General features: G+C 35.6%; 1 protein-coding gene across 3 annotated transcripts in view; it reads left to right on the plus strand.

The window, feature by feature from the left end:
• The window catches only part of LOC117235011, a 346097-nt gene that overhangs the window by 302137 nt on the left and 18944 nt on the right, over positions 1–25016 (plus strand). For all 3 annotated transcript variants that reach the window (XM_033496632.1, XM_033496633.1, XM_033496634.1), the window contains 4 exons: positions 7956–8252; positions 13324–13434; positions 14407–14631; positions 15104–15258. In XM_033496632.1, coding sequence (XP_033352523.1) covers positions 7956–8252; positions 13324–13434; positions 14407–14631; positions 15104–15258 — 788 coding nt within the window. The remainder of the gene's footprint in view (positions 1–7955; positions 8253–13323; positions 13435–14406; positions 14632–15103; positions 15259–25016) is intronic.

The raw sequence follows: 25016 nt of genomic DNA on the forward strand, positions 1-25016 counted from the left end.
ATACGTTTCTAAACAATCAAAGAAAATAAATTATGTATGATATGAATGAAGTAATGTTTGCTTTACAAACGAAATATAAACGGAATTTGATAAATATATCATATACTCGACAATTTAATGTTGTCATCAAATATTATCCCCTTAACCTACGATTTACGTTCGAGAATTTTGGGCCGAAAACGTAAATAAGCTATTATATATTATATTTGGCCCGATCATCGTACTACGAACTATGCGTGTAATATTTACGTTTGGCCCGATCATCGTACTACGTGCTATGCCCGTAGTTGTAGGTTAAGGGGTTAATTATTATTTGATCTTTTCAAGATTTTCTCGAATATCCATAATGATGTCTGGAAAAGATCGGAATTTTTACTAAACGATTGTATTACTAAATAATGATTTGTGTTCGTTGCTAACGTTTGAAATTTCTCAATGGATTGAAATACTACAACTCGCGAAATGAGTTCTGAAAATATTATTAGAAAGACGCTTGAAGCGACATAACTGCTGATGAAAAGATTGCATCAACCAGACTGTCAATCGCATAAATCAATTATCTGTCACGAAATATAAATATTATTTCTAATATTAAGTACCTATGCTCTCCACTTAAACATTGGACAGCGAAATGAAAAACGAAAGAAAAAATATTGTTGGATCAATGTTCACGGGGTAAGAAGAGAGCATGGAACACACGACAAGGACTAAGAGGGTGACTCCAAAGACGCCGTTGAGAAACAGAACGCGTAGAATCGTGGGAAGTGGTCTCCTTTGATTCTTAAAGACGCGTGCCACAATATCGTTTCAACGAAATAATTATACCGCGATTGAATCGCAGAAAAAGAGCACGCGAGGCTCAAAGCCGGACTACGGGGTAGTTGAGCGTTTTCGAGGGAACAATGCAACGAGTATTTTCGTGGAGGCTGCTTGCACCCTAAGAAACCGAACGATATCCGTAAAAGCTCGGCCGTTTCGTGGGATCAAAATTCGTCTAATGAAAAACAACGGGAGAAAAAAAGTAAACAAGAACGAGGTAAATTACTTTCTTTCTCTTTCGAGAGGTGGTATTCAGTCGTCGAGTGTCGTTCGAGAAGGAAAATCATCAGACGATTAAACTCGAAGAGACTTCGACGATGAAACGTTTAGTAACGAAGGAAATTGAAAATTTTGAAGGTTGTAAGATATGGAATTTCTGATTCAATTAGCGTTTTCTACGATGATCTACGATAAAAAATGTAGAATAATTTATATCTTGAATAACCTATGGGTAATATCCTTTATGAACTACGTTGCATTGGAATCTATTGGATTTGAAAATTGTATGGAAATTGGTTAAAATGAAAAACACGCAAGACAAGTTTTACAAGTGTGAAAACAAATTTTTATATATTTCATCGAAACGATTGACGATCTTAGCGTCAATGTTAAACATCTTCTACTCTTTTTAATAAGTTTCAGAAGCTCGTGAAATCTTAAAAAATATCTTGTACAATGCTTGCGTAGAACCAAATTCAAGAATCGCTATAGGAACGTTTTCCTCCGTGACTTTTATCCGCCTTTGATACGCAATAATGCTCAGGGTCGACTACATTCGCGTGTATGAAACCTGCCGAGAAAAACTCATTCTAGGCTAATTACTTTTCATGCCTGTACGACTGTGTGTTCGTTGTATACATTGTTCCGTGTATCGCGCTTACAGCGCATTCATTGCGTCACCTATTCCTTCTGAGGATGCTTTTTTTTTCTTCCACGGATACTGGTACTTTTGACACAGGCGATAGATTCGAATTATTCGTCAGCGAACGTAGGAGCTATGTTCATCACAGGCAATACACTTTTCGAATTTTTTACGTTTCGACTTAGGGGGAATGTCCGAGCGAATGAATTTCACTCGCAGCGAGCCCGATGGTTGTCGTAATCTAAATTCCGATCCTGGTATTTGTATGTCCGTCTTGATAATGCGGTAACCAATGAATGGAAATTTTTCCCAGGCTATTTAAAGATCGATTAATAACAATTAGATATAAGAACTTTAGATGTTGTAGGTTTCTATATTCAAATAAAAATCAGACGGGTTCTTTCTATCGTCTTATTATTATTTTTCTATCGTCTTGCACCATATGAATCGGCTATTTTTAAATGTTTTGCTCCATTAAAAAAAAAAAAATCATACATTTAAGGGTTAATTTCACGATAAATACATTTCAAACATTTCAAGCTTCTTCCAGCTTTCCTCTTTTTTCTTTTGTTTCAAACAGCAATGAAATCAAATACCCCCGTTAACCACGAATATGCGTTAATCACGAGATGATTCTCATCGTTATCAAAGTTCGTCGCTACAACGAGAGTTTCCCTTTGTTACACGGCCTCACCTGTGGAATATTAGATATATTTCCACGCGGTTGCCTACGCACACGAGGAACAAGCGTTATCGGATATACGGCTGTTTTCATTTGATGCGGTGCTACAGCCATCGGCATTCCTAAAGCGAGCTGAAACATCTGGACGGAATATTAACGAGGGACAGTGAAGGGCTGTCGACGTTCTTCGGGAATTCCTCTTCCGTCGTCCGAGGGGTACGAAACCGATCATCTTTCCACGCGTCCAGATCGACTCGTCCCAGGACAAAATTTCCTCGTGGCCGTGCATTTTTCCTTTCATAGCGAATACTTCGTATACTTTTCGCTTTTCAAGCAAATAGTTGCGCTGTACAAGATACTAAGGATTTTTATTTGGTGGTTGAATTTTCTATCTATTCTTTCTCTATGGTCTTCCCTGAAAGGCATTTTTCTACTTATAATATAAATTTTCTGGACATTGCCGCGATTCCTCCAGGCATTACTGAAAATCCTCTTGTAAAATATAGCTGAATTTTTGCATGGCTATTGTTGTTTACTAACAAGCTTTTTGTTGTTTAAGGTAGACATAGACGGGTTTCTTTGAAATGATCTTTGATTAGTGAAATATATTCGTACGTGTGGTGTGGCATAAAAGCATGCTGTGTATTGAGTATAAAAGTTTGTAAATATAACCAACGATTCAGGAAAGCTACAGGTTAACGTGCACATACAAGTTAAATTTTATCTGTTAAATCTCTTAAGGAAGTTTTCATGTATACCGTGATCTGACCACTTTGTTTGAAGAAACTTTGTTTGTAGATATTCGTGTAATCGTTTTAGAAAAGGGGATAGATATTATGAAAGAAGCAAAGGGTTTACCTGTCGGCTGTAAACCTGTTTAGCTGTAAAGCGTCCAACCCTTAAAGAGTCTAGAATTATCGAGAAAAAATATGATTGCCAAAATGCAGATTAATTGTAGTTCGAGTTTTTCCGTCTTATTTGCATCGACACCTAAATGTCTACATATATTATATATATTAACAAAAATTAAGAAATCGATTAATCAGATAATACGAGAATTTTCATAAAGTTAGATGACAGAAAGAAATAACAATGAACTTTAAATTAAATCTTGAAAAACCTGGTAAAGCTGGTAAAGTTGGTGTTAAATTCAAACTTCGAAGGAACGATGTTTCATATGCATTGAACAATCTAATATTTTTTACAAGAGACTTCTGTTTTGTATATTCATGGTCAAAGATTGAACATAGGAAATCTAATTAAGGTACGTGATATTGTACGAAAATAAAATTTTAAATTAATACGTGATAAACGTGCTGTTACGATATATGTAACGCGATACTGTACTTGAGGAATTGAAAGTTTCTCCAAAATAATTCCACGTAACGCGTATTTCTCGATACAAACAGCGATTGTCGACGCTATACTGTACGAGCACGCATAAAACATTTGTCTCCTGATATCGCGAGGCCAAGCCAAGAGCTTCCATTCTTACGGCAGGTGCATGATTCAAAGGGGTGGTATATGTGTGGAACAGGCAATGTACAAGGTGATTCAGGTAACTTGTTCGAAACGACGCAAAGACCGCGATAAACCTGTAAAAAGGAAACTTTGGAAGCTTAAAGGAACCACCGGAATATCGATAAAAGTTGCCAGCCGGGATAAATTAATTAACGTTTCGTTGAAATATTCATTGCTCGTCCATAGGACGAGGTCCTTCCTTGCAAATTTAATATTCGTAACACGCGTAGGGTGTTGGGTTCTTGAGTATAATCGCAGGTATAATTAGCTACGAAGCGAGGAATTTTTAATTTCTTAATAATACTCCTTTTTTTTAAAGTCAACGAGCAAAGAATGTCGTAGCGATAAAGTGAGCGAAGCCTGGGAATTTTGAAGCTTCGACTTTTGTTCGAATTATTTTGAATATTTTAGCCGGTGCTTAAAATTTAATACCTATTTATATTCAATATTTATTTTATTTTGAAGGTTTCGACAGGAATTCGCTTCTGACAATGATATGTACTTTAACATGTATTTAAATATATATAAATTTTTTTCTTTTCATTACACTTATAACCATAACATAACATAGCAATTTCTGACTATCATTAATTCCTATTCATTGTGTAAAACCAAAAACGTATAATTAATATTTAATCCTTTGTTTACTATCAAACAAATTTCTGGTTATCTGGGGCTGATACGATATCGATCCTATAAAGAGAATTACTTCGTTGTATAAAAAAGAACTTGTAAGTTCCGATACGTTGAAATCATCTGCGGCCATTCTGAACGCGTTACAACGATCTGGAAGAGATGATTCTAGATACGGAAACAGTATAAGGAGTAGTTTCGTGTCTTGGTAACAGATGTTCGTTATCACTTGGAGGTCATCGGCGCAGCAGTCTCGGAGACACGAGATTGCCGATTCTCCTACTATTTTTTCGAAAATGTGTGTGTAGGTACAGAGTTAATGGCGCAAGCAAGCGTAATAAAAGCACTCGTGGATGATGTAATTAAATTGTTTCGTGTTCTCCTTCCAGATTATGAAATTGTAGAAACTGATTTTTGAGAAATTTCGTCACAGCAAATGGTTCAACGTAAAAAGCAAGCGCGTGACAAATACGAATCGTCTCTTGAAAGAAACGAAAAAAGTAAAAATATTTGCAATCGTATCGCGCGAAATTTTATTTGTCTCGCGTCTTCATCGGTTTTGTTGTAATTATTCGTGGATTTCTCTGACGATGGTTGCAACTCCTCGTCGAAGGGTGTCCAATCGGTGCGTGGAATATCGATACTTTTTCGCGCGACCGAACCGCGTTACGGATCGTTCGTCGCAGAACGAGAAGCAGACGGAATTTTTCTGGACATGAATAACTTTGCAGTAGAATAGCAACGGCGTGCGTCGAGGTATTATCCGTTCTTTTGCGGTAGAAATATTCCTGGTCGAAGGGAAAATGTCGGATGGAAATGATCCGGATGCAAGTGGAATTTTATAGGTAGAAAGGATCTTCTTAGCTTCTTTTTCTAGTAAGTTCGTTTGAGAGGCTGAAAATTATGACAATAATGAAATAGCTTCGCAAGATAACACAAAATAAGAGCAATTTTCCAATGTTCTCCCCCGCCCCTCCCTCCAATAATAAACTAATAATTAATATTTAATACTATACTAATAAAAGAGATTAAGTTAAATTATTTAGACTATTAATTGGATACACAAGACTAAGGCACGAATTTCTATTACAAAGGGAAGCTTCTCCGTGTGAATTGTGCGACCTATCACGTACAGGGCGACACATGATTCTAAAACGTACAAAATTAGACAAACCACGCACACAGATTCAAAATTCCCAAGGAACACGAGGGACAAAGTAGAGAGAATTTCCCAAGATTTATCAAATTTAACAGACGTATGAGACGAGATCAAGATACAAGCAAAACCGTTGCTAATCACCGTGTTGTCAATCCAACACGTTATAAAATACAGTAAGAAGAAAAGTACGTAGATATTCTTGGAAACAAGAAAAGGAGAATGTAGCGAAATTAATGTTCGAAATAGCTTAAAAACACAAGCAGAATGAATTTAATGTAAACTGTTATCCGCCTATATAAATATATAAATAAATATAAAATATACAGGATGGTTGGTAACTGGTGGTACAAGCGGAAAGGGGGTGATTCTACGCGAAAAAAGAAGTCGAAAGTATAGAATAACAATTTTTCGTTTGAGGCTTTGTTTTCGAGAAAATCGACTTTGAATTTTCGCTCGGTACGCGTGCACTTTATCGCGTCTCGATATAACGGATCTCACTGTAGATCGTTATCTCGATTGACGTTATTTTTTAAATTTTTAAATTTTTAAATTTTTAAAGTTTTAAATATTTAAATTTTTAAATTTTTAAATTTTTATTCTATATTTTCGACTTCCTTTTTCGCGTAGAATCACCCCCTTTCCGCTTGTACCACCAGTTACCAACCACCTCGTATATAAATATACGTATTTATACAACGAAGAAAAAACTGGCAAGGTCATTAATAGCTCGGAATCTGGAAGTAGTACATTTAGGTATACGCCACGATCACTCGAATCGATCACGAATCACAGATAATAGTCCGGGTGTAATCTCACCCCAGTTCGGATATGAATCATAGACCGCGACGAAGATAGATGAGAATGAAGACGACTGTTATATCTGACACAGGAAGACAGGAATCTTCGTCGTAGCCGTCACTTGTTCCCTGTCGCACAATGCTGAAATAGTATCCCAAGCGCACTATTCCATTGTTGCGCACCCTCGGCGAACACTATTCCATTGTTACGAGCCAGATAAAATGGCAACGTGAACATATATGGACGAAAATAGGCTTGGCAGCCAGGAAAACATACTGTGCCTCTTGTCATCTACGAATCGTCATTATTCGTCTTTATTATCAATACCCACCGCGTGCTTTTTCTTCTTCCGGCGGATTTTAGATCGAACTTTGATGGTTTTATTCTAAAATCGGACTTTATCTAGGTCAGGAATTTCTAGCATGATGAATCTAATATCATTAATGAAATTATCAATGCTAATAAGTCTACTTCGTAACAGTAACAAGTTTGGACACAAGCAAGGGAAAATTTATAAATGAACAAATTGCAAGTAAAATTCTAATATTGTTAAAAATGTTTGTGCAATGAAAAGTACCAAATACTTACTGATAACCAACAATTTGTCATTTGTTAATACATGAATATTATTAATTAGTAAATTACTGTATAAAAGTGTTCGAACCGTAAATTCGCGAGCATTTTCTCGTGATTGTTAAAAAGAATCGGTCTCATAAGAATCATTTTTCGCAGATGAATCATACAATATATTTCGTAGTAAATACATTTTTAATTGAAATAAATTCCAACTTTTTAGCTTTCTCTCGTTTTATTGTACACAGAAATACGCACGAATTCACAGACCGATCTGATACGCGTCCTACTTTAAATAGTGAAATCAGAATCGCCGCAGCTAAATATCAACTACAAAATTAGAATCTGCTCCAATACTTTACGCAACAAACGTTCAACCATTTCAATTAATCACTTTATCACTCGATCTTGCCAAACCTCAGTCGCTTCTACAAATCAAAGCACGAGCAAACAAATTTTTGGATTTCACACGTTTCACTCGAATAAATCCGACACGAGCATTAGACAGATTTCTAACCACTCGCATTAATATTCTTATCGCTCGATCTTTCCAAACTTCACCCCAAACTTCAACCAACCCCGAAAATTGAAACACGAGCAACCAAATTTTTACATTTCGCGCGTTTCATTTGAATAATTCGTCGATAGTATTAGACGCATCTCTACACACTCGCACTAATATTCTTATCGCTCGATCTTTTCAAAAAGAAATCGAAGCACGGAACAACCCAATTATCCGAAATATTTCGATTCTATTCGCGATTCGTCTAACCGATGCATCGCGTGATGAGCATCGAACATGACATGTAATACAACGACAGCCGTGCAATAACAGATTAGCGATAGATGTACGACGAACCTAATCGCGTTATTGTAAGAGAAATACATCTGACTGGGCCTGTTGTTAGGTTCGAGCACGGCCATGGCGGTAGGCGGCGCGACCCTGGTGCATTGCGGAGGACCTGGAGGGGAGGACAGACCGGCCCACCTTGCCATTCCCTCGGGAGCCCTGGCACCCTCGTTGAACGCCGCTCTTGGATCGAGCCTGAATTCCAGCCTGAATTCCAGCCTAAATTCCACGTTGGGCAGCATCGGTGCGGCGGCGAGCGCGGCAACCGCCGCCACGGCCGCCGCCACAGCCGCATGGCCGCCAACCTTATGGCAGTACCCCGCGGCGGCCGCGGCTGCTGCAGCTGCAGCTGCAGGTGAGGCCAAATCCCCTTCTATCTTTTTACCAATTTTTCCCGTTCGAAGATAAATATGTTTCTCGGATCGTCTTTTAATTGTTAGTGGATGGGTTAGTGCATGTTTCTGTGAAACACATAGAAATGTATGATTCTTTCGAAAGGTTAAGGAGGATACTCTACGCTTTCTTCCTTTCTGTCCTTATCGGAAAATTATCTTTTTGTGGGTAAATATATTTTTTTGCGTTATCCGCCAGTACATGACGTTTCTCGAAGTAAATAATCTAGAGATAAATATATCGATCCCTATCTATAGATCTCTAATCAACGTGGAGTGAGAAAAAAGTAAGAAACGGGCATGGGTGAATCAACAGCATGTTTACCAACTTTCAGATACTTGACCACTTCCAGGACCTTTAACACTTAGCCAACCGAATAGGGAGATCTCCCCTCTGTAAAGTACATCGCTACGTGATCGAACGGGGAGATTTCTCTTTTTGATCTTTGGAACGTGTTTTCTTGTTTTGTTGTTATTATTAGTTATCGTTTAAGTGGAATTGTCCCCAATTAAATGCGTCATTTTCTTTGCTTTTATAAAGTACAGTATATAATAGAATACACCAATTTAGTGATGTTAAAATTAATTAGAAAGTTACACTATCAGTTATGACTAAATAAAATTATAATCGAACGATACCTCATTGTAAAAAAATATTAAAATGCATTATGAATTTCTAATTTCACGTTCAACTCGTGTTATTTATCTTCGGACATCTTTAATGTTTTTAATTTTTCCTATATTTTTTATACTTTTAATATATACTTTCAACTTGATGTCTTGCATAAACAATATGTAAAGTCGTTAAACAAAATTATCACCGTAAAATATAATTGACCACTTAATTAATTTTTAGATTTCTTTGTTTTTTAAATAGTGAACATTAATTCTAAATACTTGGAAAAATGCTCGGTGGAAATAGCATATAGCTCGCTGTGGCACGCGCGGTTAAGCGTGCTGTGGCAAAGTGTTAAAATGATTGTGATTGTATAATTTTATGCTGACTGTACAAGTTGGGTTTGGGAACAACGTTTCTGAAAAATAGTAACTCGTCGTATGAGTCGTAGAAGGCTATAGCAACGAGACTGGTAAACTCGTTTTCGAAGTGAATCAGTGTCTCTTCATACCGCGGTCTATTTTATCCTAATCGCGTTAGCGCGCCGTTTGTTTGTTTTTCTTGTCTGACTTGTCTCGCTGTACAGATTATAACGTAGCGATTCAAGGAAAAAATTTAAGCAGCTACGTTAAATTTCTTTTCGTCGTTTTTATCACTTTTTGTTCTTAATATGAAATATATTTTGAATTGTTAATGTGACATCGTAGTATGTAATGACTAGTAGTTAAAAGTGGTATGCATATTTTCTTATTTTCTATCGTTTTCGTCGGTTAATACTTAAAATTTTTAATTAATAGTTTTTTGTAATGTTGTAATTCTTACACAAGCTACGTATGAGTTTAATGAAAGTTTCATTTCAAGTGAAAGAAATTGTATCACGAATATTGATAAACAAATGCTTCATAACACGACTGTTAAAACTTGAATATACTTTGATAAAATGGAATGAAAATTCATAATGCGTTAAGACGGAAATTAATCTTATGTAAATAACTGATACCACAGACGGAACACGATTTCGGAGTATTTATAAATGCCACGTTAATAATCAACGTGTGTAACAAACTTATTTACTTACGTTAATAATCAGCGTGTATAACGAACTTATTTACTTGTAATTTACTATTTAATGAACATATGAATTTATCAATTACGCTTTGGTTGTTGATGCATCGGTTGTAAACAAATACCAAAATCAGAGCAGAAAACGATTCCTTAAACTGTCATCCTTACACATTCCGTTTCTTATCATATTTAGCACATTTCTAAAAATGTTAATTTTTATTTCCACGAATCTATATCCGCAATAATACTTTACGCATTATTAGTTTCACCATGAAACATTTGTTAATAAAAATAGGCTAGAAATAGCAGAGTTTAGCTCTAGGTACATTCTTTTAATGTTTTTTTATTAAATTCAATTGCTAGAGACCGCTCTACTATTATCTTAAATAAAACACAAAAAATAGTCATCGAATAATCAAGCATCATGTACATATAACAGAGAATCTACACAAATGCTCGCGTTCGAACTTAACTGTGCGTAATTGGAAGTAAAGGGGAAAGTAAAAAGCTTGCCGTTTGTCGAATTTATCGTGTGCAGTACCGGCGCGGAGCTTTGCCCCGATTCCGCGAATTAGCAACGTTACAACCGACCCGCTCGTTTTTCTTTTTCGGTTAATTCTCCGGCGGATTGCGTGGCGGAATAAATCATTCCAGTAATCGGATATTTATTTGCAAACCGGTTACCGCCATTTAGTTAAGCCGTGCAAATCTTTCGGTGCTCGATGCGTGAATTGGCGCCACATCGCGTTCGTTGAACGCGTCGTACCTCGCCTGACATCGAGAATATTTTCCGAAAAGTCACCGCCGTTAATTTCGTTTATTCGAGCGATACAAAAGTGACCATTGCAAATTCGAAAAGGGAAAGTTTTTTTTCAGAGATATTTAGTACTCTCTTGGATCGCGTTTTTAACATTACGACCAGAACAATCAGAATTAATCAAACTAAACCAAAATATCAAAGTAAAATCAACTCGACTATTCGTAAATTTTTCCACTTTATTATATCAGTGCATGATCGATGTTTAATTCTTAAAAAAAAGAAAGTATTATCAAATGTATAAATGAATAATCCAAATTTTTCAGTGAAACTCAAGGTATATCTAACAGAATGTACAGAAAGTTATTCGATCAAAATGTTCGTCGTTGCCTTCTATTACTTTCAACCATCTTTCAGACAAGCGATGAATTCCGTCACGCAAAAATCCAATCGTCAAGTCATTTTTCTATCTCATTCGCTAATTGGAAGTAGATATATTGGATATGACGTGTTCTATCGAACCGAACGGGTAAGAGTCCGAAGGAGTAATGTCTAGTGAATAAGCTAGTTGTTACAAGATGTATTTCAACAATTTATAAACACGTTATAATTGAAATTAAAGACATAATGCCTTTTGTCGTAGAGATAGTGCATGGCCTAGCGTTGTCACGCAGCAATCTCACAGAACATTTATCTTTGTCAATGCCATAATCATTGGACCTTGTTTAAAGACACAACCTTTAGAGTTATAGAAAAGAACGACAAATAGTTTGAAAATCTTGCGGTATTTGTTTTTAAAACGAACTTTGAGCCTAATACATATTTACTTTCATATGAGCATCTATCATAACGAATAAATTTTAGCAAATTTAAAATAGTGTTTGCAACATAATTTTTCCCCGCTTCTCAATTTATGGTGTTGATCAAATAATTTATATTTATACTTAATTGTATTTTGTACATTTTGTACATTTTTAGTTTGTCTTTGTGTTCTGTTGTGTTTTTACGTTTATTTTGAAGGATCGCTGTGTCTGGATTAGATACTGATCGCTGTCACATTCTTTGATTGAACGTTCGCGATGGATTTATAAAATGGCGAGGCTTTTGGAAATTCAATTAAGCTCCTAGTTTCCAAATCCGAATATGTAGTATTAATTGTTTCAAATATCTTTTCCTGTCTTATTGCTTTTATTAGTCAGCAGCATGATATTGGATTTAGCTGGTACTTCGATTCATCATTCAATCGGATTTTTAAATTAATGTAGGTAATCTTTTAAATTCATACATTTAATTAGAATTAGAAGATCCATTTACGATTTTGAACTTAAAATAACTAGAGAACTCTTTATTCACCAGATTTTTCTAATATATGTCGTATGCGTTCTAAAAAACGCTAACTTTTTCAAACATTGATCTCTCAATAAATTTTTAATCTTCTAATTCGAAATTCATTAAAAATAATATTCATCGATGCTTACCGAATAGTTCACGTATCTATAAAATTATTTTTCAAAATTGCTTTTTAAATTCTATTTTATATCATCAATAATATATATCACTTCGCAAACGAATCGATTAATAACAAATATCTTTTCTTGGAATTAAATACGAAATAGAAGTTTCGACGCAGTTTCGTTGAAACATATACATTTTCGAACAGCGTGGAGCGCGATTTCGGGTGGAATTTCACCCCTGTTCGGAAGCCCGGCCGACCTCCCTCGGTGACCGAGTGACATTTATCCGAATAACGAGCGTCTATATTCGCTTTGCCTGAGCATTCTCGCGCCATCTAAATCATTCACGATGTTCTGCATTCAAATTGTCGATTTTCTACTCTTTGCTCGTCGTTTATTTCGACCGGCTGTTGATTTTCTTGATCACGATTGAAGAGACGCGAAAAATCCTTCGGGCGCGTTTCGTGTCTGGTAAAAAATGGTTTTTAATTTGGCCCGACAGCGAAGTATCGGGAAATCCTTCGCAGAGGAAAGATTTGAAATTTGCGGGCAATATGGAATACGAGAATGGAAACGCTGTTGTAGAGATTTTATCGTAGACGGTATAAAAACGAATGAGATTTCCCATTTGAACGAAGAGTGCGAGTTGTTCGAATCTTTTTTCCCCGCTATTTTTCCTTTTCGTAGAAATTTGTTTTATACATCTTTGTATCGCACGAAAATTAAGATCTTCAATGGAATTTTCGAATATGCAAGAGACAGAACCAGAGTAATTATAAAAGATTGCAATTGGGGAATTGTTGTATTTCCCGCGGTTCATTCACGCATATATCGTTAAATTGGATACTGAATCAAAGAGAATTTTTGTTCACGTAATAAAGGCTTTGCATTTGATAAATTTTCCACATTTGTATTAAATTATATTAAATTATGAATTTTTTTTTTAGCGAGATGCTAAAATTCTAAAATGCTTCTTCTAAAATTTAAAATTCAAAAGTCGATGCTAATTAGGATTAATTACATAAAAATTGAACAGAAGTAAATTTCATTAGAGTAAAGATATCTTTAGGAAATTCATAATATTATTCTTGACATTTTAATTTCAATTCATTAATTTTGTAATTCACTAAATTATGTTACAGCAATGCCAATGGAACCAGTTGGTTTTCCCCAAATGGGTGTTGGTCTCCAAGGTGGTTTGCAGCTGGTCAGGGATCCAACTACAGGTCACCTTCTTCTTATCCATGCTGCTGGTATGTTAGATGGATAATATACATTAAATACAATGTAACAATTGACATAAGAATAATTGAGTATACGTATGAATGTTAAAAAGAGTTCAGTTTCTCGAATAATTTAACACGAGGCTTCTAACACACAAACTTGATTAGAGATCATTTGAAAAATTATAAAATTTCTAAATTCATCTAGGATTCTATTTTTTATAAAATTTAATCGATTTTGAAAACGCATAAAACCAAAAATACCAATTAAACGTCGTATCATGCTTCTTTTCCTCTAGAGAAATTGATCTTTTCCAAAAAGTTGTTATTCAACGATTAAGTTGTGTTTTTTTTTTAATAAATATAAATACTGCATTCTCGATTATTCAGAAGAAAATTTCTAATATCGAAACACAAAACTAAACAATAATCCCATGATGCACAACGTGCGTCAGGAGGATTGTTTGCTTCAAAACAAGTAATCAATCAATGCCAATGAAACATTCTAATATTATTCTAAGCATTTACAGTTACTTGGCTGTTGAAACTATCTAATATTTGCTTTTATGATTTACACAAATAGTCTATTTAGCATTGGTAATTACTAAGGTTGCTGTGTAGTCTTTATTACACAGACATCACAGGTAGGCAGGCATCAGGTGTGACATAAAACCTATAATACGGTCACAAGCAAATCCATTATGATTAATGGTCATTGTGGCTTTAGTGTGAGCAGTCTCGGTACCAAACCATACAGAGTACATTAAAAGAACAATCGCATTTTGCAGATAAATCTAACTATTTACACGACGATGTATTAAATATATTAAAACACATACAAAGTAAGTTTATATGCAATAAACAATCTCGAAATTTCGGAATATCGTTTTAAACGTCAACTCGGGAAATATAAAAATTCTATCTTAGAAAATATATATCGTATACAATAAAGTGCACAACGGAATATTTCTCAAAAAGGAATATGAAATTTTCTGTTCGCAGAACAAATGCAACAAGCCGTAGTGTGGCCAAATTATTCGAATCATAATAACGGAAACGTCGCGCCACCGCCTCTCCTTCTTCCTCCTCCGCCGCCTTCGCTTCAACTTCTTAGCGATATTGGAGGCGCAAGGCTAGTTCTTACGGAAAGTAAAAGGAAACAACAAAGCACTCTACCTATCGTGAAAATAGAGGCGGATTGCGGCACCAGCCCTACGACCATAATCAGTAAGTGATGTGATTTTTAAAGCGAATTAATTATTTTCTAATTAAATTATTGACAGCGTTGAATGAGGAAAAAATCATCAGTAATTCTTTTCTGTTCATTGTTATTGTTATAGAATATAAACAATTCTAAAGCTGCAAGCGAGTAGATACGTGTCTATTAAAAAAATTCCAGAAAATCTTTCTACTATGAAGATAATTAAAATAGATCAATTGCTTAAACAGTAACAAAAAATACATTTTCGGATGATAATTAAAACTAAATCCTCTACTGCAAAAATACGTTTACGTGTACTACGTACAAACTATCGTACATATATAATTTCAACATTTCTTATATAAATATTCATCAAAATACTAGCAGAAATACGCGTATCTAAAGGAGATAGTACTGTAATCAGTTAACAACATTCACATACAAAGATTCATCGATCGAATGGCTTGCTAGATAACATGGAAATTCTAAATCCCACAGCGTCGACAGAATCAACGAAGGCGCTGCAGACCGTAACTTCGATGACCGGAACTCTTGTACCAGATGCATCTCTGGTGACCACGTTGCACTATTACCCTCATACGCCTGCATTAGTTCAAATCAGCCAGGCCGAACCAACACACTGCAGATCTCAAGTAAGTCCTCTATTTTTTTCCTGTTTCCGCTTCTGTTCGTCGCTTTTCCTCCTTCCATTTTATTCAATTCGTTTCCCTATTGTCGTTATACTCCATTGCTCTTTCCGTATCTACGACAGCATACGAAAGTATTGGAACACTGATAGCAACCTTTTATGAATATATTACGTGCGTTACACGAAACATTTTGAAATTTCATTGGCTCTATAACGATATATATATATATATATAATGTAAATTATATATATATATATATGTAAGATCGTTAATCACGTGGTAATTCAGAGAATCGATTCTGAAGTCTGAAAATCGAGTTTATTATGAAAATACTTAAATGAAATACAGGAGTAAATAACAATTAATTAACAATTAATAACAGTAACAATTAAATAAACAGCAACCAATTAATAACAGTAAACAATAAATAACAAGTTTTGTGCAGTGTCTACTTGAAAATCGAGAATCGATTTTCAACGTATTTTCTTCTATCGATTTTCTTCTGATTTTGTCTATCTCTGATGTTGCTCTGTCCACCCGTTTGGGAAATGTGCGTCTCTCAAAATGGCTGTCCGTTACACAAAGAAAGTCGTTCTGTCCGTGAAACAAAGAATGTCCCTATCACCTTTGAACTCTGGGGAGTTAACACACACACGCGCACGCACACACACGAACACACGAACACACACACTCTCTCTCTCTCGCGCATACTCTCTCTCTCTCACACACACACACACTCTCTCTCTCTTTCCTTCCACCACCTGATCCACCTACCACCACCCTAGATTTTCTGTCAGTCAGATAATCACTCTTTGGGTCAGCTGCTATATGTTTGTCAATCGTACGTCGAATCGAGCAAAGTGACAAGAGAGAAAAGCAAACGCAGAGGAGAGACGACAGTAATTATGCCAAGCTCAGGGCGCGGTCCAACCGTTCGCATAATGCGGAAACGTTGTGGCACATTGTATTAATCATGCGCAAACCTATTTGCATCGCTATCTGCATAGATATTACTAACCAGCTCGTTGTTGACCCTGCAATTTCTGGAACGCTGAACGTTTCCCGTTGGTTCGCCCGACGCGGTCTTTGGTTTGCTTTTCGCTAGTCATTTATCTGTTCGCTAGTCATTTCTATGCTTTTCTATTTTATTATCTTTCTTTTGAAGCGACGTGTTATTTTATATTTTGATATTTTTCGATTTTTGATGTGATTTGTATAGCGGAAGAATATGGCTATATGGCGCGCGGTATGGTCACTCGCTTACACTTACTTTACACTAATTGATAAATATTTACAATTGCACTATGTAGGTATAGTTATCAAATAATTTTAATTACGACAATTTTTTATGTATTATATTTTGGTTTTTTCCATATATTACAAAATCTTCAATTTTCTAAATGAGTTTAGAAGTTCATTTATATTATTAGTTAGCATTCAACACAACATTTCAATTTTATTTTGATTTATGAAACTCTTAACTGTAGTAGGAGATTGAACTTTTTATTAACATAATGAGCAACAATAATGGTCGAATATAGATTAAGGAAATACACAAATATTTATGTTATTTCCAATATCGTTACTAATTACGTTCCTTGCTCTGAATCTCTCGTAATTAATAATCTTCGTCGTGTATTGAAATTGCTGTTCAAAATGCGATATCCTGTACAGAATATATATCGCAGATATCGAATGTAAACATCAATATCAATTCTGTACTTAATGCAGGATAATAATAAAACATAAGAAAAAATGTATAGAATTCTCTCGTTTGATCTAATATCATAATCAACATATTTTTAATATCCACTTAAATTTTAGATAATTTACTATCTAGTATTTATAAATTTTTCTAAATATTACTGTCTCATTTCAATGTCACAAAACATTTACTTTGTGCGAATGAAAGAGAAACCTAACAAGCTTTTTGAATCGCTTTAATTATATATGACGTACTATTTGTTTCATATTTTGTTTATTATTTATAATTGCATCAACAGCGTGCTTGGATTGTTAGCGACATAGAAGGATTGAAAGTATTTTAGGAACTTTTTAGTAGTCCCTGTATCAAAATTTTGTAACCTTTAAATTTTTCTCTACAATTTGTAATAATAAACTAATTATCGAAACACTTCTTTCCCATTAGCATTATGTTTTCTGACATAATTAGAAGTAAAAGCTATATTAAAAATGCTTCATACATCTATCAGAATTACTTATTCACAGGTTCAAATTATTTTTCTATACCAACATCAATATAAATTATTGCAGCAGATAAATATTAAATATTGGATTAATCCTTTGAGTGCTGAATACCCCCCGCGGAAGGAGTCCGCGAGTAACGGTTTCCATAGTTGAGACGGGCTACTATTTTTAATAAAACGTAATATAAATTACATTTATAGATTGCACTCTTATAACATGCATTTAGACTTTGAACGTCTCGAGGATTTAGCGAAAACTCCCCGTCTTATTTCTTACGGATTAATAGCAAACAAGTGAAAGTTCCATTGGTACCTGAGGTGCGTAATCTTCCGCCCACTGTCCCCACTATGGCGCACTTCTTAGGGGTAGTCATATTTTCGTACCTTCGTTAGTCGTAGTTCGGTTAGTTTCGCTCGAGAGCTCATCGTAGCAGGAACAGAGTCCAAAGTAATATTATACGTCTTCACAACTCTCGCAGTATAACAAGTGTATTTTTCGCGAAGCGTACAGAAGGTAAACCAACTTTCATTTTTCTGTTGTTCATTGTCGTTCGCTGAGAAATACACGTATATCGTTCATACGCTAATGAAAGAATCTCGAGCGCGAGTGAGGCGAAGAAAATTGATAAACGCATATATATGTGTCCATAGTCCACACGGGTAGTTTTCGTTGGTAGCATATACGCGTGCATAGCTCTCAGAGAGTTAGATTGCATAGTTATATCTGTGTGATACGGTTCTGTTTGCAATTGTAACGATTTCAATGATCTTGAACGATTGTAGCGATCGAATAGAAATTATATCTTGTAACCTTTAAATTTTTCTCTAAAATTTATATCGAATAACTGATTATCGAAATACTTTCTACTCGTTGGCATTATGTTATCTGATATATTTAGAAGTAAAAGCTGAGTTTTAACGTTTTATATATGTATTAATATTACTTAACGCACGTTGAAATTATTTCGCTATACCTACATCAATATAAATTATTGCAGCAGATAAATATTAAATATTGGATTAATCCTTTGAGTGCTGAATACCCCCCGCGGAAGGAGTCCGCGAGTAACGGTTTCCATAGTTGAGACGGGCTACTATTTTTAATAAAACGTAATATAAATTACATTTATAGATTGCACTCTTATAACATGCATTTAGACTTTGAACGTCTCGAGGATTTAGCGAAAACTCCCCGTCTTATTTCTTAGGGATTAATAGCAAACAAGTGAAAGTTCCATTGGTACCTGAGGTGCGTAATCTTCCGCCCACTGTCCCCACTATGGCGCACTTCTTAGGGGTAGTCTTATTTTCGTACCTTCGTTAGTCGTAGTTCGGTTAGTTTCGCTCGAGAGCTCATCGTAGCAGGAACAGAGTCCAAAGTAATATTATACGTCTTCACAACTCTCGCAGTATAACAAGTGTATTTTTCGCGAAGCGTACAGAAGGTAAACCAACTTTCATTTTTCTGTTGTTCATTGTCGTTCGCTGAGAAATACACGTATATCGTTCATACGCTAATGAAAGAATCTCGAGCGCGAGTGAGGCGAAGAAAATTGATAAACGCATATATATGTGTCCATAGTCCACACGGGTAGTTTTCGTTGGTAGCATATACGCGTGCATAGCTCTCAGAGTTTAGATTGCATAGTTATATCTGTGTGATACGGTTCTGTTTGCAATTGTAACGATTTCAATGATCTTGAACGATTGTAGCGATCGAATAGAAATTATATCTTGTAACCTTTAAATTTTTCTCTAAAATTTATATCGAATAACTGATTATCGAAATACTTTCTACTCGTTGGCATTATGTTATCTGATATATTTAGAAGTAAAAGCTGAGTTTTAACGTTTTATATATGTATTAATATTACTTAACGCACGTTGAAATTATTTCGCTATACCTACATCAATATAAATTATTGCAGCAGATAAATATTAAATATTGGATTAATCCTTTGAGTGCTGAATACCCCCCGCGGAAGGAGTCCGCGAGTAACGGTTTCCATAGTTGAGACGGGCTACTATTTTTAATAAAACGTAATATAAATTACATTTATAGATTGCACTCTTATAACATGCATTTAGACTTTGAACGTCTCGAGGATTTAGCGAAAACTCCCCGTCTTATTTCTTAGGGATTAATAGCAAACAAGTGAAAGTTCCATTGGTACCTGAGGTGCGTAATCTTCCGCCCACTGTCCCCACTATGGCGCACTTCTTAGGGGTAGTCATATTTTCGTACCTTCGTTAGTCGTAGTTCGGTTAGTTTCGCTCGAGAGCTCATCGTAGCAGGAACAGAGTCCAAAGTAATATTATACGTCTTCACAACTCTCGCAGTATAACAAGTGTATTTTTCGCGAAGCGTACAGAAGGTAAACCAACTTTCATTTTTCTGTTGTTCATTGTCGTTCGCTGAGAAATACACGTATATCGTTCATACGCTAATGAAAGAATCTCGAGCGCGAGTGAGGCGAAGAAAATTGATAAACGCATATATATGTGTCCATAGTCCACACGGGTAGTTTTCGTTGGTAGCATATACGCGTGCATAGCTCTCAGAGAGTTAGATTGCATAGTTATATCTGTGTGATACGGTTCTGTTTGCAATTGTAACGATTTCAATGATCTTGAACGATTGTAGCGATCGAATAGAAATTATATCTTGTAACCTTTAAATTTTTCTCTAAAATTTATATCGAATAACTGATTATCGAAATACTTTCTACTCGTTGGCATTATGTTATCTGATATATTTAGAAGTAAAAGCTGAGTTTTAACGTTTTATATATGTATTAATATTACTTAACGCACGTTGAAATTATTTCGCTATACCTACATCAATATAAATTATTGCAGCAGATAAATATTAAATATTGGATTAATCCTTTGAGTGCTGAATACCCCCCGCGGAAGGAGTCCGCGAGTAACGGTTTCCATAGTTGAGACGGGCTACTATTTTTAATAAAACGTAATATAAATTACATTTATAGATTGCACTCTTATAACATGCATTTAGACTTTGAACGTCTCGAGGATTTAGCGAAAACTCCCCGTCTTATTTCTTAGGGATTAATAGCAAACAAGTGAAAGTTCCATTGGTACCTGAGGTGCGTAATCTTCCGCCCACTGTCCCCACTATGGCGCACTTCTTAGGGGTAGTCATATTTTCGTACCTTCGTTAGTCGTAGTTCGGTTAGTTTCGCTCGAGAGCTCATCGTAGCAGGAACAGAGTCCAAAGTAATATTATACGTCTTCACAACTCTCGCAGTATAACAAGTGTATTTTTCGCGAAGCGTACAGAAGGTAAACCAACTTTCATTTTTCTGTTGTTCATTGTCGTTCGCTGAGAAATACACGTATATCGTTCATACGCTAATGAAAGAATCTCGAGCGCGAGTGAGGCGAAGAAAATTGATAAACGCATATATATGTGTCCGTAGTCCACACGGGTAGTTTCCGTTGGTAGCATATACGCGTGCATAGCTCTCAGAGAGTTAGATTGCATAGTTATATCTGTGTGATACGGTTCTGTTTGCAATTGTAACGATTTCAATGATCTTGAACGATTGTAGCGATCGAATAGAAATTATATCTTGTAACCTTTAAATTTTTCTCTAAAATTTATATCGAATAACTGATTATCGAAATACTTTCTACTCGTTGGCATTATGTTATCTGATATATTTAGAAGTAAAAGCTGAGTTTTAACGTTTTATATATGTATTAATATTACTTAACGCACGTTGAAATTATTTCGCTATACCTACATCAATATAAATTATTGCAGCAGATAAATATTAAATATTGGATTAATCCTTTGAGTGCTGAATACCCCCCGCGGAAGGAGTCCGCGAGTAACGGTTTCCATAGTTGAGACGGGCTACTATTTTTAATAAAACGTAATATAAATTACATTTATAGATTGCACTCTTATAACATGCATTTAGACTTTGAACGTCTCGAGGATTTAGCGAAAACTCCCCGTCTTATTTCTTACGGATTAATAGCAAACAAGTGAAAGTTCCATTGGTACCTGAGGTGCGTAATCTTCCGCCCACTGTCCCCACTATGGCGCACTTAGGGGTAGTCATATTTTCGTACCTTCGTTAGTCGTAGTTCGGTTAGTTTCGCTCGAGAGCTCATCGTAGCAGGAACAGAGTCCAAAGTAATATTATACGTCTTCACAACTCTCGCAGTATAACAAGTGTATTTTTCGCGAAGCGTACAGAAGGTAAACCAACTTTCATTTTTCTGTTGTTCATTGTCGTTCGCTGAGAAATACACGTATATCGTTCATACGCTAATGAAAGAATCTCGAGCGCGAGTGAGGCGAAGAAAATTGATAAACGCATATATATGTGTCCATAGTCCACACGGGTAGTTTTCGTTGGTAGCATATACGCGTGCATAGCTCTCAGAGAGTTAGATTGCATAGTTATATCTGTGTGATACGGTTCTGTTTGCAATTGTAACGATTTCAATGATCTTGAACGATTGTAGCGATCGAATAGAAATTATATCTTGTAACCTTTAAATTTTTCTCTAAAATTTATATCGAATAACTGATTATCGAAATACTTTCTACTCGTTGGCATTATGTTATCTGATATATTTAGAAGTAAAAGCTGAGTTTTAACGTTTTATATATGTATTAATATTACTTAACGCACGTTGAAATTATTTCGCTATACCTACATCAATATAAATTATTGCAGCAGATAAATATTAAATATTGGATTAATCCTTTGAGTGCTGAATACCCCCCGCGGAAGGAGTCCGCGAGTAACGGTTTCCATAGTTGAGACGGGCTACTATTTTTAATAAAACGTAATATAAATTACATTTATAGATTGCACTCTTATAACATGCATTTAGACTTTGAACGTCTCGAGGATTTAGCGAAAACTCCCCGTCTTATTTCTTACGGATTAATAGCAAACAAGTGAAAGTTCCATTGGTACCTGAGGTGCGTAATCTTCCGCCCACTGTCCCCACTATGGCGCACTTCTTAGGGGTAGTCATATTTTCGTACCTTCGTTAGTCGTAGTTCGGTTAGTTTCGCTCGAGAGCTCATCGTAGCAGGAACAGAGTCCAAAGTAATATTATACGTCTTCACAACTCTCGCAGTATAACAAGTGTATTTTTCGCGAAGCGTACAGAAGGTAAACCAACTTTCATTTTTCTGTTGTTCATTGTCGTTCGCTGAGAAATACACGTATATCGTTCATACGCTAATGAAAGAATCTCGAGCGCGAGTGAGGCGAAAATTGATAAACGCATATATATGTGTCCGTAGTCCACACGGGTAGTTTCCGTTGGTAGCATATACGCGTGCATAGCTCTCAGAGAGTTAGATTGCATAGTTATATCTGTGTGATACGGTTCTGTTTGCAATTGTAACGATTTCAATGATCTTGAACGATTGTAGCGATCGAATAGAAATTATATCTTGTAACCTTTAAATTTTTCTCTAAAATTTATATCGAATAACTGATTATCGAAATACTTTCTACTCGTTGGCATTATGTTATCTGATATATTTAGAAGTAAAAGCTGAGTTTTAACGTTTTATATATGTATTAATATTACTTAACGCACGTTGAAATTATTTCGCTATACCTACATCAATATAAATTATTGCAGCAGATAAATATCAAATATTGGATTAATCCTTTGAGTGCTGAATACCCCCCGCGGAAGGAGTCCGCGAGTAACGGTTTCCATAGTTGAGACGGGCTACCATTTTAATAAAACGTAATATAAATTAAGTATTTCTGGCAGATTGCACTCTTATAACATGCATTTAGGACTTTGAACGTCTCGGAGGATTTAAAGGAAAACTCCCGTCTTATTTCTTAGGATTAATAGCAAACAAGTGAAAGTTCCATTGGTACCTGAGGTGCGTAATCTTCCGCCCACTGTCCCCACTATGGCGCACTTCTTAGGGGTAGTCATATTTTCGTACCTTCGTTAGTCGTAGTTCGGTTAGTTTCGCTCGAGAGCTCATCGTAGCAGGAACAGAGTCCAAAGTAATATTATACGTCTTCACAACTCTCGCAGTATAACAAGTGTATTTTTCGCGAAGCGTACAGAAGGTAAACCAACTTTCATTTTTCTGTTGTTCATTGTCGTTCGCTGAGAAATACACGTATATCGTTCATACGCTAATGAAAGAATCTCGAGCGCGAGTGAGGCGAAGAAAATTGATAAACGCATATATATGTGTCCATAGTCCACACGGGTAGTTTTCGTTGGTAGCATATACGCGTGCATAGCTCTCAGAGAGTTAGATTGCATAGTTATATCTGTGTGATACGGTTCTGTTTGCAATTGTAACGATTTCAATGATCTTGAACGATTGTAGCGATCGAATAGAAATTATATCTTGTAACCTTTAAATTTTTCTCTAAAATTTATATCGAATAACTGATTATCGAAATACTTTCTACTCGTTGGCATTATGTTATCTGATATATTTAGAAGTAAAAGCTGAGTTTTAACGTTTTATATATGTATTAATATTACTTAACGCACGTTGAAATTATTTCGCTATACCTACATCAATATAAATTATTGCAGCAGATAAATATTAAATATTGGATTAATCCTTTGAGTGCTGAATACCCCCCGCGGGAGGAGTCCGCGAGTAACGGTTTCCATAGTTGAGACGGGCTACTATTTTTAATAAAACGTAATATAAATTACATTTATAGATTGCACTCTTATAACATGCATTTAGACTTTGAACGTCTCGAGGATTTAGCGAAAACTCCCCGTCTTATTTCTTAGGGATTAATAGCAAACAAGTGAAAGTTCCATTGGTACCTGAGGTGCGTAATCTTCCGCCCACTGTCCCCACTATGGCGCACTTCTTAGGGGTAGTCTTATTTTCGTACCTTCGTTAGTCGTAGTTCGGTTAGTTTCGCTCGAGAGCTCATCGTAGCAGGAACAGAGTCCAAAGTAATATTATACGTCTTCACAACTCTCGCAGTATAACAAGTGTATTTTTCGCGAAGCGTACAGAAGGTAAACCAACTTTCATTTTTCTGTTGTTCATTGTCGTTCGCTGAGAAATACACGTATATCGTTCATACGCTAATGAAAGAATCTCGAGCGCGAGTGAGGCGAAGAAAATTGATAAACGCATATATATGTGTCCGTAGTCCACACGGGTAGTTTCCGTTGGTAGCATATACGCGTGCATAGCTCTCAGAGAGTTAGATTGCATAGTTATATCTGTGTGATACGGTTCTGTTTGCAATTGTAACGATTTCAATGATCTTGAACGATTGTAGCGATCGAATAGAAATTATATCTTGTAACCTTTAAATTTTTCTCTAAAATTTATATCGAATAACTGATTATCGAAATACTTTCTACTCGTTGGCATTATGTTATCTGATATATTTAGAAGTAAAAGCTGAGTTTTAACGTTTTATATATGTATTAATATTACTTAACGCACGTTGAAATTATTTCGCTATACCTACATCAATATAAATTATTGCAGCAGATAAATATTAAATATTGGATTAATCCTTTGAGTGCTGA

This window comes from Bombus vosnesenskii, unplaced genomic scaffold (genome assembly GCF_011952255.1).
Source record: "Bombus vosnesenskii isolate JDL3184/JDL3185 unplaced genomic scaffold, Bvos_JDL3184-5_v1.1 scf7180000013314, whole genome shotgun sequence".
NCBI lineage: Eukaryota > Metazoa > Arthropoda > Insecta > Hymenoptera > Apidae > Bombus > Bombus vosnesenskii.